The sequence below is a fragment of the Ranitomeya variabilis genome, chromosome 8 (assembly GCF_051348905.1).
Source record: "Ranitomeya variabilis isolate aRanVar5 chromosome 8, aRanVar5.hap1, whole genome shotgun sequence".
Taxonomy (NCBI): Eukaryota; Metazoa; Chordata; class Amphibia; order Anura; family Dendrobatidae; genus Ranitomeya; species Ranitomeya variabilis.
In genome coordinates, this window is record NC_135239.1 from 59563006 (window position 1) to 59577858 (window position 14853).

Sequence of the window (14853 nt, forward strand, 5' to 3'; positions counted from 1 at the left end):
CCGAGCTGACGCTTTTAATTATACCATTTCAGTGTGGATTGCCAGTTATTGCATTTTTATGCAATGTTGCAGCGACCAAAAAAAAGTAATTCTGGCATTTTGTCTTTTTTTTTTTTCACTACGCCGTTTACCAACCGGATTAATTTTTTTTATAGACTGATAGATCGGGTGATTCTGAATGCGGCGGTACAAAATATGTGTAGGTTTTATTTTTATTTAATGGTGTTATTTTGAATGGGGCAAATGGGAGGTGATTTGAACTTTTATATTTTTAATATTTTTTGTTTACGGTACTTTTCACTTGCTTCAATAGTCTCCATGGAAGACTAAAAGCTGTGATAACCCGATCGCCTCTGCTACACTCAGGCGATGATCAGATCGCCTGTATGTAGCAGAAATGCTCACTTGCTATGAGCTCCGACCACCGGGCGGTGCTCAAAGCAATCCGGCAATGCCAACCATAGAGGTCGGCTGGAGACCTCTGGTTGTCATGCTGACGCATCTGTGACCCGCGATCATGTGACGGGGTCACCGAATGGCGGGATAAGGCTACTTTCTCACATCAGGTTTTTGCTGTCAGGCTCAATCCGGCTAAATTAAAAAAAAAGTTCCAATAGACTTGTATTAGTGCCGGATGACATTGTGTTTCGTCCGGTTTTCGCCGGATCTGGCAAATCTGCCGTTTCCGGTTTCTGGAATTTTTGTCTCCTGCGAAAAAGCCGGAAGCGCCGGATCTGTTAGCTAGAATGGAAGTCTATGGGAGCCGGATCCAGAAAATGCCGGATTCCGTTTTTTTTAAACGGAGCATGCTCCAATTTTTTTTTTTATCCAATTATCTGGATATACTAGTCGGATCCGTTGAAAAAACGGATCCGTGGCATCAGTTTTTCACAATCTGCGCCGGATCCGTTTTTTCCAACATTCGCCGGATTGTGCCAGATGCAAAAAACCTGATGTGTGAAAGTAGCTTTAGTCACGCTCTTTTGGCATGATCACATTAAATGCCGCTGTCAGAAATTGACAGTGGCATTTAATGAGTTAACAGCCGTGGGTGGATCGCGATTCCACACCCAGCTGTTGCGGGCACATGTCAGCTGTTCAAAACACCTGCCAAGTGTTGGGAAAGATGTGGGCTCAGAGCTGGAGCCCACATCAAAAGGAGGGACACTACACATGTCGTGAAGGGGTTAATAATATAATTATTAGTAATATATTGATATAAATATTGCAGAATTAATTTCAGCCTATTGATTTGGCCCTCCACAATAGTCACGGTCAAATTGGTAGCCCACCCCTGATCTAAAGGATAAAAATGACCAAACATGAAAGATAAAAGGGGTTGGAGGGATGGATATCATAATAAAATAAATAATATAATAAAACTAAGCAGGTGACGGCATGCAGAAATAATCATGATATATAAAGATCAGGACTAATGTTTCTACAAAAGTAAATCACCACGCCCAAGGAACCGCGAGGTGCCCAGAGCCTGATGAGTCGCAGATCAGCAATACCGGCAGCAGAAAGCCATCATACTACTATAAATACTTGTGTACTAGAAGGACAACTTCCAGCCTTTATGTGGCCGACTTGAGGAAATGCTGAGAAATCTTAATCCTAATGTATGTTGACTGTATTTCCCCAAGTAATTAAATAATGGATGATAACTGGGTGATGGACAGTGCAGTCATGGCAGCAGTACACAGCAAGGGTCGCCGGAGACTACACTGATAATATACATACAAGAAGGGCACCTCCTCTGACATGTCCATGCCATGACGTGATCATTGGCTTTTTCTAGTTCCCATTTTGATGGTGCATTACATTTATCTTTGCGTCCTAGATAGGTCTATGAAATTGATAAACCTGTCATGTATACGCGGCACAGATATAGTCCATACAGACAATTCCAGAATCTGCAGCACGTTCTAGCCCTCCCCACTTTTACCCTCAGAAGAAAAGATAAAACCCTCCATGTGACAGCCTTATGTGATCATGTCGGTACAAATTCAACAAAAACAGTTCAAAGAACTTTCCTAGAACTACAGATTTCCGCCCAAGGGACATGAAGTCACACGTGCTGTTTGCGCAATATTGCACCGCTGCGAGCAGAACATGCAGGGAAAATGCCCAGATTTTAATGTAAATCTCTAAAGTCTACTGTATGCCACACAGAGAACTTTTTAATTGAAGCCTACTTATGAAGGAAAGGTGCTTTATCATCCAGCCGTCTGCCACAGGTGGGAGGGACCTCACCTAAAATAAACTTGAAAAATCAAACACTACTCCACCCAAGAAACATGCCAAACCCAACTTCACCTGAGCTGTCAAATCCTGACGTATGGCGTATTAACCGTGACTAAGCCAGCCTGCCGAGCATATAATACCGGGAGAGTCATGAGTGTGGCAGGCTTACGTGGTGCTCCCATCCCCAGAACTTACTTCAGTGAGGGCTTTCCGGTCTGTAACCTTCCCAGACCCTAGCAGCTTCATGACATTTTTCGCTCCTTCAGCCACAGCAAATTCTATCCTAAAATGATGCCGCAATTCTTCCATTCGGAGCTCAAGTGGACTAATTACAGGTTTAGCTGAAAGAAAAATAATAGACAAATAATGAAATGGCCATAATATTAATTTGGCAATGCTGCACAGCAATCGCTACAAGTGAAGGAGGGTACTATATTTCAGACGGCTGACAGGTCCTCAACAGACAGTGTTCAAGTTGGATCTTCAGGAGCATGCAGCTCCTCTTCCTCCAAGGATCCTGATTTGCCGGGGGAAGTGCGCGCCTAAAAATGTAAAGGCTAAACTTATGGCATAGTTGCTGCACTGGTCCTAGCAGTGCTCTCTGCTAGGCTGCTTTGCCCCTTGAGCATGGGAGAAGCACAGGGGCATAAAGCAGTTGCTCACCATTCAGAAATACATAATAGACAGCAGTGTGAGCAGCCTATTCTTACCTCAGCACCCCTGGTTATCAGATAGACAGGGGTGGACAGCAGAGTGAGCAGCCTGTTATCTCAGCACCCCGATATCGCCAGTATTAGATCAGATAGACAGGGTGGACAGCAGTGTGAGCAGCCTGTTGTTATCTCAGCACCCCGATATCGCCAGTATTAGATCAGATGGACATGGTGGACAGCAGTGTGAGCAGCCTGTTCTTATCTCAGCACCTCTATTATCTCCAGTATTAGATCAGATAGACAGGGTGGACAGCAGTTTGAGCAGCCTGTTCTTATCTTAGCACCTCTGGTATATCCAGTATTAGATCAGATAGACAGGGGTGGACAGCAGTGTGAGCAGCCTGTTCTGATCTCAGAACCTCTATTATCTCCAGTATTAGATCAGATAGACAGGGTGGACAGCAGTGTGAGCAGCCTGTTCTTATCTTAGCACCTCTGGTATCTCCAGTATTAGATCAGATAGACAGGGGTGGACAGCAGTGTGAGCAGCCTGTTCTTATCTCAGAACCTCTATTATCTCCAGTATTAGATCAGATAGACAGGGGTGGACAGCAGAGTGAGCAGCCTGTTGTTATCTCAGCACCCCGATATCGCCAGTATTAGATCAGATGGACATGGTGGACAGCAGTGTGAGCAGCCTGTTCTTATCTCAGCACCTCTATTATCTCCAGTATTAGATCAGATAGACAGGGTGGACAGCAGTGTGAGCAGCCTGTTCTCATCTCAGCACCTCTGGTATCTCCAGTATTAGATCAGATAGACAGGGGTGGACAGCAGTGTGAGCAGCCTGTTCTTATCTCAGAACCTCTATTATCTCCAGTATTAGATCAGATAGACAGGGTGGACAGCAGTGTGAGCAGCCTGTTCTTATCTTAGCACCTCTGGTATCTCCAGTATTAGATCAGATAGACAGGGGTGGACAGCAGTGTGAGCAGCCTGTTCTTATCTCAGAACCTCTATTATCTCCAGTATTAGATCAGATAGACAGGGTGGACAGCAGTGTGAGCAGCCTCTTACCACAGCACCCCTGGTATCTCTAGTATTAGATCAGATAGACAGGGGTGGACAGCAGTGTGAGCAGCCTGTTCTTACCTCAGGACCTCTGGTATCTCCAGAATTAGAACAGATTGACAGGGTGGACAGCAGTGTGAGCAGCCTGTTCCTATCTCAGCACCCCGATATTGCCAGTATTAGATCAGATTGACAGGGTGGACAGCAGTGTGAGCAGCCTGATCCTATCTCAGCACCCCGATATTGCCAGTATTAGATCAGATTGACAGGGTGGACAGCAGTGTGAGCAGCCTGTTCCTATTTCAGCACCCCGATATTGCCAGTATTAGATCAGATAGACAGGGTGGACAGCAGTGTGAGCAGCCTGTTCTTATCTCAGAACCTCTATTATCTCCAGTATTAGATCAGATAGACAGGGTGGACAGCAGTGTGAGCAGCCTGTTCTTATCTTAGCACCTCTGGTATCTCCAGTATTAGATCAGATAGACAGGGGTGGACAGCAGTGTGAGCAGCCTGTTCTTATCTCAGAACCTCTATTATCTCCAGTATTAGATCAGATAGACAGGGTGGACAGCAGTGTGAGCAGCCTCTTACCACAGCACCCCTGGTATCTCTAGTATTAGATCAGATAGACAGGGGTGGACAGCAGTGTGAGCAGCCTGTTCTTACCTCAGGACCTCTGGTATCTCCAGAATTAGAACAGATTGACAGGGTGGACAGCAGTGTGAGCAGCCTGTTCCTATCTCAGCACCCCGATATTGCCAGTATTAGATCAGATTGACAGGGTGGACAGCAGTGTGAGCAGCCTGTTCCTATCTCAGCACCCTGGTATCTCCAGAATTAGATCAGATAGACAGGGTGGATAGCTGTGTGAGCAGCCTGTTCCTATCTCAGCACCCCGATATTGCCAGTATTAGATCAGATAGATAGGGTGGACAGCAGTGTGAGAAGCCTGTTCCTATCTCAGCACCCCGATATTGCCAGTATTAGATCAGATAGACAGGGTGGACAGCAGTGTGAGCAGCCTGTTCTTATCTCAGCACCTGTGGTATCTCCAGTATTATAGCAAAATATCAGTAAAAGGACATCTTATAAAGGAAGGGATGGAGAGGAGCTACTGCACAGTACCATTATATACTCTGTGTGCAATTATTAGACAATTTGTATTTTGATGATCAATTTTATTATTGACCTACTATTATTGCTTTCGGTCAATCCAAGAAGTTAATAAACTTGAATATGTAAGAAAGTAAAGGTGAGGTTTTCTATTTCTTAGGAGACTATCTATGGGTGCATATTTATTATGAAACTAAATGCACAACATAAATTGTCTTATGTTTTTATTCTCACTTGTTTCACACTTGATAAATATATGTCATTATTCATTCATCCCTACTGGCAGCCAAACAAAGGAGACTTCGAAAAGTGAGCTGGACCAATGTCCTGAATAAAGATCATGGTTTTCTTGACAGATGCAAAATTTCTCCCGTAACAGTGCCTGAAGAAAGTGTCTTCTGAAAACCTGCAGTAGGAGTTGATTTTGAGTCCATCTTCAACCTGAAAAGGTCCAACTAGGTCATCCTTAACCCCAGGTCATTTGCCGTTTTTTGCTCCCCTTTCTTCCCAGAGCCATAACTTTTTTTATTTTTCGGTCAAAATGGCCATGCGAGGGCTTGTTTTTTTTTTTGCGGGACAAATTGTACTTTTGAACGACACCATTGGTTTTAACATATCGAGTACTGGAAAACGAGAAAAAGAATTCCAAGTGTGGTGAACTTGCAAAAAAAGTGAAATTCCACAGGTTTTTTTTTCCTCCCCATGTTCAGTAAATGCTAAAACGGATCTGCCATTATGATTCTTCAGATCATTATGAGTTCATACACACCAAGCAGGTCTATGTTGTTTTTTTTAAATGGTGAAAAAAAATATCCAAATTTTAGTTTAAAAAAAAAAAAAAAAAAAAAAAAAAGGCCAACATTTCCAGAGACGTGTAGCATCTACATTTTTCGTGATTTGGGGCTGGGTGAGGGCTTATTTTTTGTGCGCCAAGCTGACGCTTTTGTGGATACCATTTTGGGGCAGATACGTTCTTTTGATCTGTTATTGGATTTTAATGCAGTGTAGCGGCGATCTAAAAACGTAATTCTGGTGTTTTGACTTTCATTATGCCGCTTAGCAATCAGGTTATATTTTTTTACATTGGTAGATCAGGCGATTCTGAATGCGGCAATACTAAATATATGTATTTAGATATTTTTATTGTCTTATTTTGAATGGGGCAAAAGGGGGGTGATTTGAACTTTCAAATATATATATATATATATATTCTATGTTCCAAATTAATATGCAAATGATATTTTTCTCGGATTTTCCTAAATGGTCGGTCCAAATGACAGTCGGTCTAATAAAAGTCATCACCCTTTAGAGTATACATCGAATTTTATTGAAGAAACCTCCCAATAATAACAGCATAATCTCCAAAATGAATAAAACCTCAAAATGCACTGTTCCAAATTATTAGGCACAGTAGAATTTCTAGACTTTTGATATGTTTTAAAGAACTGAAAATGCTCATTTGTGGAATTTGCAGCATTAGGAGGTCACATTCACTGAACAAAAAAGCTATTTAACTCCAAAACATCCTAACGGGCCAAGTTACGTGTTAACATAGGACCCTTTCTTTGATATCACCTTCACAATTCTTGCATCCATTGAACTTGTGAATTTTTGGAGAGCTTCTGCTTGTATTTCTTTGCATGAAGTCAGAATAGCCTCCCAGAGCTGCTGTTTTGATGTGAACTGCCTCCCACCCTCATAGATACTTTGCTTGATAATAATCCAAAGGTTCTCTATAGGGTTGAGGACAGGGGAAGATGGTGGCCACACCATGAGTTTATATCCTTTTATGCCCATAGCAGCCAATGACTCAGAGGTATTCATTGTTATGCATGAAGATGATATTGCTCCTCAAGGCACGTTTCTGCTTTTTATACCATGGAGGAAAGTTGTCAGTCAGAAACTCCATATACTTTGCAGACATCATTTTCACATCTTCAGGAACTGTAAAGGGCCCTACCAGCTGTTTCCCCATGATTCCATCCCAAAACATGACTCCTCCACATCCTTGCTGACGTTGCAGCCTTGTTGGGACATGGTGGCCATCCACCAATCATCCACTACTCCATCCATCTGGACCATCCAGGGTTGCTCGACACTCATTAGTAAACAAGACTGTTTGAATATTAGTCTTCATGTATGTCTGGGACCACTACAACCATTTCTGCTTGTGATCACTGTTTAGGGGTGGCAGAATAGTAGGTTTATGCACCACAGCAAGCCTTTGAAGGATCCTACACCTTGAGGTTCGAGGGACTCCAGAGGCATCATCGGCTTCAAATATCTGTTTGCTGGTTTGTAATGGCTTTTAGCAGCTGCTCTCTTTAGCCGATGAACTTGCCTGGCAGAAACCTTCCTCATTATGCCTCTATCAGCATGAACACGACTGTGCTCAGATTCAGCCACAAATCTCTTAACAGTAAGATGATCACGCTTAAATTTTCAAGAAATATCTAATGTTTTTATCCCTTGACCAAGGCATTGCACTATTTGATGCTTTTCGGCAGCAGAGAGATCCTTTTTCTTTCCCATGTTACTTGAAACCTGTGACCTGCTTAATAATGTGGAACATCATTTTTAAGTAGTTTTCCTTTAATTAGAATCACCTGGAAAACTAATTATCACATGTGTTTAAGATTGATTTCAGTGATCCATTGAGCCCTGAGACACAATGCCATCCATGAGTTTATTTGAAAAACAAAACAATTAAATCGTTTTGACACTTAAATCCAATTTGCATAATAACTTGGAACACAGTGTATGTACACTCACCGGCCACTTTATTAGGTACACCATGCTAGTAACGGGTTGGACCCCCTTTTGCCTTCAGAACTGCCTCAATTCTTCGTGGCATAGATTCAACAAGGTGCTGGAAGCATTCCTCAGAGATTTTGGTCCATATTGACATGATGGCATCACACAGTTGCCGCAGATTTGTGGGCTGCACATCCCAAAGATGCTCCATACAAGGCAGGATGGATCCATGCTTTCATGTTGTTTACGCCAAATTCTGACCCTACCATCCGAATGTCGCAGCAGAAATCGAGACTCATCAGACCAAGCAACGTTTTTCCAATCTTCTACTGTCCAATTTCGATGAGCTTGTACAAATTGTAGCCTCAGTTTCCTGTTCTTAGCTGAAAGGAGTGGTACCCGGTGTGGTCTTCTGCTGCTGTAGCCCATCTGCCTCAAAGTTCGACGCACTGTGCGTTCAGAGATGCTCTTAGGCCTACCTTGGTTGTAACGGGTGGCGATTTGAGTCACTGTTGCCTTTCTATCAGCTCGAACCAGTCTGCCCATTCTCCTCTGACCTCTGGCATCAACAAGGCATTTCCGCCCACAGAACTGCCGCTCACTGGATTTTTTTTCTTTTTCGGACCATTCTCTGTAAACCCTAGAGATGGTTGTGCGTGAAAATCCCAGTAGATCAGCAGTTTCTGAAATACTCAGACCAGCCCTTCTGGCACCAACAACCATGCCACGTTCAAAGGCACTCAAATCACCTTTCTTCCCCATACTGATGCTCGGTTTGAACTGCAGGAGATTGTCTTGACCATGTCTACATGCCTAAATGCACTGAGTTGCCGCCATGTGATTGGCTGATTAGAAATTAAGTGTTAACAAGAAGTTGGACAGGTGTACCTAATAAAGTGGCCGGTGAGTGTATGTATGTATATATATATTATTTTTTTTAACTTTTTGCATGCTTCAATAGTCTCCATGGGAGACTAGAATCTGCAGTTGACCGATCGATTCTGGAACACACAGGCTATGATCAGATTGCCTGTATGTAGCAGAAATGCTCACTTGCTATGAGCGCCGACCATTCAACCATTTAATTAAAAACATTGTTTTTCCTACTTACCGCCCCGACTTATAATCCGCAAAATACGGTATTTTTTTTAAACTTTTTATAGTCAGTGAAAGAGGACCTTGCATCAAATTCTTTATGTTCAACTGAGTGAACATGGTAAAATAGTGGCTGCACAATGGAATAAAAAGTTTTTTTTTTTTTCCATTTGGTTTTTTTTGTTGTGAAGAAGTTAGCAATCAATTATCTGACACCTAAAGAATTAAATTTAGTTAAGTTCAAGTGGGTGTTATTAGATACATTTCACTGGGGGCGTGTGCTTCTACCTCCTGTGTGACGCTGACCAACCATACGCAGGCAGCAATGTAGAAGAGCAGAAAGACCCTGATGACATCATCTCAGGTCTATCACCCACTTGGACTTAAGCTGACTCGCTCGCTCCCTCATTACGCAGATACACGTCGCCTGATCTCCTTCGTCCAATAACCATTCAACTTTATACATTTTAATATATCATAGTTATCTCACTAGACAAAACAAGTCTGATTTACTAATTAAAAGAATTTAGGATTTTTTTTTCTATTCCTTGAGATCTTCGAGTCATGATCCTATTCAACATTTGTCATTTTGTTCATGCAGTAATGACAATTATTCATCCATTGGCAGATCAGGACAGACATGTTCATTACTACACACATGCACAGAAGACAGTGCTTTAAGACTAGAAGTAAAACATTGATATGTACATTTTTCTGAACCTTTACCATTGTCAAAGGACATTTCATTGGTCTGTTGATTAGCTTGAAGGATCTGCATACGTATGACTTCGATTTTAGTCTTGCTGTCCTGAAGCATTTGCTGGGCCGTGCCGAGCAGCTTTCTGTCCTGTCGAGAGAAGTACACAACGATTTTACTTACTGATCGCAGAGGAGATGATGGAATTGATGGCAAGGAGAGGGGGGATCTAGTCATCTGCAGCAGAATCACACGAGTTTTCTATGCTAGATGAGGACTAGCCTCAGATCAGTGGCAGAGGGCGGCCTTGCTGCATAGTTCCCAATGTGAACAATGTGCTACCAGCTCTGCGTTCGCTACATGAAAACCCCATCTAATAAGTCTATGCTTCAGCTGGATATTCTTAATGAGAACCAGTACCAATCAAAACATCTAAATGAGCCCAGTACAAAAAACAGGAAATCTCATGTTCACAGGAAAAGATATCAAAATCCAGGTAAGGGTTCGTTAACACAACTGTGTTTATGGGAGAAAAAAAAAAAAAAAAAAAACACGGACTGCACTGGGAGCAATGTTATTTAGCGGGGCAGTGTAGATGAACGATTTTTCACGGACCAAAATAAACTATGCACTAGTTTCTTCCCTAAATCGGATAAGGCTTGGCCACTAGTGACGCGCCAGCATGCCCGTGTGCTACCTGAGTGACTTTGGCGTGCTAGAATAATATGTTCCAAGTCCCTGCATGTCTCACGGATGCTCAACAAGCTGTGTTTGTTAGGCAATCCCTGTATATGTGGCGGATGTCGAACAGCCGTGAGACATGCAGTCGCGGGAACTCAAACATATTTTTTGAGTATTTCGAAGACACTTTGTTAGAACACGAGTATGCCGGATATCACCTTATCCCACCATGCTCGCTATTGGCCACTCAAGTTGGGAGAGCCAAAAAAAAAAAAATTTCGCTACCATACGGAGCCACAGAATAGCATCCAATTGTTATGGATACACTGCAATTTTGTTACATAAGGAAACTGTAAATGTTCTTCTAAAAAAATGGATATTCTAAGAACTGCACATGGATGATAAGTGAGAAGGAAATTGTCCTACTTTTCTGGATGAAACTGAATTATTTTTTTTTTTATATACGCTTGTGTGAACCTCAGGCAGAATTCACACGCCTGAATTCACGGTTCAGGTACAAACTGACGTCCATTCTTGCGGCAGGTCTCCTTACCCGAACTCAAAGGCCTACGAGGCTGTTAAGTTCGGGTCAGAACACTCCCGGATGTCCAGACTCAAACTGTGAATGTCGGACGTGATAAACCAGCCTAACATTGGATATCATCTCTGGTGAAAAGGAGACGCTTTGTAGGGTCTACAGCCTCGTGGCCCCTTGGTCCCATATTTCATCATTGGTTGGGTGCATCATGTAGGGCTGCTGCTCTTCTACATCATTGGATAGATAAAATAGGATTTAATATTTCAGACCCTTTCCGTATAAGAAGAGCCACCAGACTTACTTTTGAAGGGCCATTCGAGTACGTCTGAATCATGTTCTCGGCTCCTTGCTTTACTTTCAGCTCAATGTCTAGCTGCTTCTGTAAAGCAATCAGTCTTCCGCTGCTCGCAGACGAGCTGCAGTCACTTTTTGGAGTGTCAGGTGTTTTAGGACAATCTGCAAGTGAAAAACAAATATTTAGATCATAAATTATCTGTTCACAGACTAAATGCCCCACATTACAGATTCTACACCACTAACGTCCCAGCAGCCGGGGTGAGAGGGATGGTCCGCTACTTCCATACAGCTGAACTATCCATGTCAGATCGGTGGGGGTCTGACATCGCCATTCAGTAGTTTTCAACTCTGGAGGTAGCTGGATGGAGGGGGGGAGGGGTGTACAGCCCAGGATGTGCAGTGACCTTTTTTTTTTTTTTATCCTGCAGCTGAACTCCCACTCACCTGCCAAGACCTGAGCTGCAGTACCGGAGGACGACCACTAGCTTTGCTATTCCGGCTCAGTAAGATTTGCAGAACAAGGAGCAACAGACTCCAAAAAGGACAGTGAGAAATCATACTAGAGAAAAGCAGGAAAGTGCCGCAGGCAACCAAGAGACAGCGAAAAAGGAGCAGGCAGCCCACTATCTGAAGTGAAAAAAAATGGAAAGCGTCCCTTTCTATACAGGAAAAGCAAGATAAAGGCATAAAGCAGCCGCACACATTCCTAATGAACGTTTCAGGAGAATGCGCATGTGTTCTGAATAGGAAAAGGCGAATAAGCTGCGTTTAGACAACTCTGATGATATTTTGGACAGTTGGTTCCATCAAAACGAGCAGGATTTATTGAGTGACGACATTCAGGGCTTATTTGCGGTATTTTTGCACATCCTTGTACAGTACCAGTATAACCCATGACATTTCTGAACTGTCATGCACATGCTGGGCTTTTTTCTGTGCGTATTTTGAACCTTGCTGTATTTTCTTAAGTCGCAGTGTGTGAATTTTTTGCGTTTTTTTTTTCCAGCAGTTTATCAAGAAAAAATTAATGTAAAATGATTACTGTATGCAAAGCAAGGTGTGACTGTACAGTTAATGTTTTACTTTTTTATTTTTTTAATTAGTGAATTAACTAATGGAGACGATTAACGTCACTTATCAAGCGCAATATGATCACAAAATCTTGTGATCTAGTAAAAAAATTTATCTAGTAAAGAGACCACTTCACTAGAAAAAAAAAAAAAACACTCCACATTCAGTCTCATTCTGAAACCGCAGGAAAAGCCAAAGCTTGAGTATCCACTCATTGATCTTCTCCTAAATGAAGGACGAGCTCACGGTAAACACCCAATGACTCACCTGTGCATTGTTCCTCCACGGCCGCAGTAATCTGAAGACGAGTGTAACCGGCCAAATACTACTACCAGTGCTAAGAAACCAGATAACTGGCACCATGTGGAAGGATGGTAAGGATTGAGAATGGTAATCTCCAAAAAAAAAATCACCATCAGCGGTAAAAAGGGTAAACGTGAATGCAGCGCAAAGCAAATGACAAGGCCCTGCCACCCGGTACCCCAAGGCCCTGCCACCCGGTACCCCAAGGCCCTGCCACCCGGTGCCACAAGGCCCTGCCACCTGATGCCACAAGGCACTGCCACCCGGTACCACAAGGCCCTGCCACCCGATGCCACAAGGCCCTGCCACCTGATGCCACAAGGCACTGCCACCCGGTACCACAAGGCCCTGCCACCCGATGCCACAAGGCACTGCCACCCGGTACCACAAGGCCCTGCCACCCGATGCCACAAGGCACTGCCACCCGGTACCACAAGGCCCTGCCACCCGGTACCACAAGGCCCTGCCACCCGATGCCACAAGGCACTGCCACCCGGTACCACAAGGCCCTGCCACCCGGTACCACAAGGCCCTGCCACCCAGTACACCACCCTCACAACAGCAATGATGCTCCTGTCCGCAATTATCATTTATCACACACAATTACCGCTTGCAGAGGGTATGAGACATTTTGATGTGTAACAGGTACCTTGTTAATCTCATTATTTTCTAACGCTCACATATTTTTCTTCAGAAGTGCCGTGTCTCTGCACAGTATCCACAGCCGAGGATAGGTCTTGTGGTGCAACAACCGTTAAACGAGTGGGACTAAATATGGCAGCACAAGGTCTACATCATTAACCCTTTAAAAAAAAGTTGTCCAGGTTTGGCAAGAGAGTCTGCAGTCACTCCATGCGGCAGCACAGATCGCACCATCAGGACTGTCCGGCGCCAAATTACAACTAGACATGAACGGCTTCTCCCCATTCATAGAGTGACTGCAGACGTTTGTGCCAAACCTGGACACCCCCTTTAAAGACCAAACCAGACAGACGGGGCCTCATTAATTGGCCAATTTTTTTAAAATTTTTATTAATTTCTGCTTTTTTCAGTAGCCATACCCTTTATCTTTACCGCCGTAGCTGTATGAGGTTTTGTACTTTTCTGCGGTGCAAATTAGATTAATTTTAGTGTTATTTTTTTTTGCAATGCAAATTTGGAAAATAAGTAATTTTTGGCTTTACATTTTTTTGGTTTCTATTTTTTCAGTTGGACGTTTCATACTGAATCTGATGAATTAATTAGCCGGGTTAGTAGTCCGGTCGTGTAAACCCCAAATACATGTAAGAAAGATCCCTAGGACACAATTTTTCCTCCGCTGTAACATAGCAGCCCCAGGTACGCGACGTGCACACAGCGTGGTTTTTTTATGCCAGCACAGCTGCTGAGTTTTCCCAGGAGTCGGTGGTATTCCTGAAGCCTTTTGCCTCTGTTCTTGGGTTGGCTTCTTGCTGATGTTTTCTACTCCATCTATTTTTAAGTATAGAGAGTGGGCGGCTTCATAGTCAGAGTTGCCATAAGAATGAACGTGTCACTTATTTTAACCATATCAGTGTTACCAAATCCTGAAGCGGTTAAAAGAAGTGGCACAAGACAGAACATGTGCACAGCAATGGCGTTTTCGCCTTGCTGTGCATCATGCTCATTTTATGGGGCAGCTTCTGAGCAAAATCCGCCTAAAAAAGACATAGCCTTCCAAGGAAAAACAGCACACTGGAGTGGGACAAGTCATTAGCAAAAATGATCATGTGACCGCCGGGTCCTACAGAGGCATCGGCTGCGCCAATGCTTCTATACACCATGCAGCAATCAGTGAGCGATATTAACCCCGAAAAATAAATGTGGTAACAAACCACTCAATTTACAATGGTGCAGGGTGAAAGCGCAGAACCAAGGGCCATACATTTATGGTGCTTGGTCATTATGGGGATGAAACATTGCAGTTCAGTGTTCTGGTCCATTCATTCCATATATCAACAATGGCGTAAATGCTGCGTTTTTTCCCCATTTTGTTGCCTTTAACAGTTCAAGCAAAAAGGAATGTGAAAACTCAAACCCACCGTTCATCAAGGGATGATGCGGAAAACATGCACTTTTTTGGGTGCATTGTTGGTTGGCCTCTATGGAGGAGAGCAAGAAAAAGACTGCATGTAAAAAAAAGTGTGCGTCAAATCTGCACCAAAAACACTCAAAAAAACTCAGCAAAAACAAACAATCTGTATGATTGCTATTAGTTATTTTGGTGCAGACACAAAGAAAAAAAATAAAGTGTTCTCACACACGTGAACATGTCAATGTACCTTAGTGATCACCGATCGCCAATATAACAA

At 43.2% G+C, this 14853-nt stretch overlaps 1 protein-coding gene across 2 annotated transcripts in view; it reads right to left on the bottom strand.

The window, feature by feature from the left end:
• Positions 1-14853, bottom strand: part of PKN2 (protein kinase N2) — a 140653-nt gene that overhangs the window by 33406 nt on the left and 92394 nt on the right. The window contains exons 3-5 of one of the 2 annotated variants that reach the window (XM_077276584.1): positions 11154-11308; positions 9645-9783; positions 2443-2588 (exon numbers count right to left, since the gene is read on the bottom strand). In XM_077276584.1, coding sequence (XP_077132699.1) covers positions 2443-2588; positions 9645-9783; positions 11154-11308 — 440 coding nt within the window. The remainder of the gene's footprint in view (positions 1-2442; positions 2589-9644; positions 9784-11153; positions 11309-14853) is intronic. The other variant, XM_077276585.1, reaches the window with a different exon arrangement.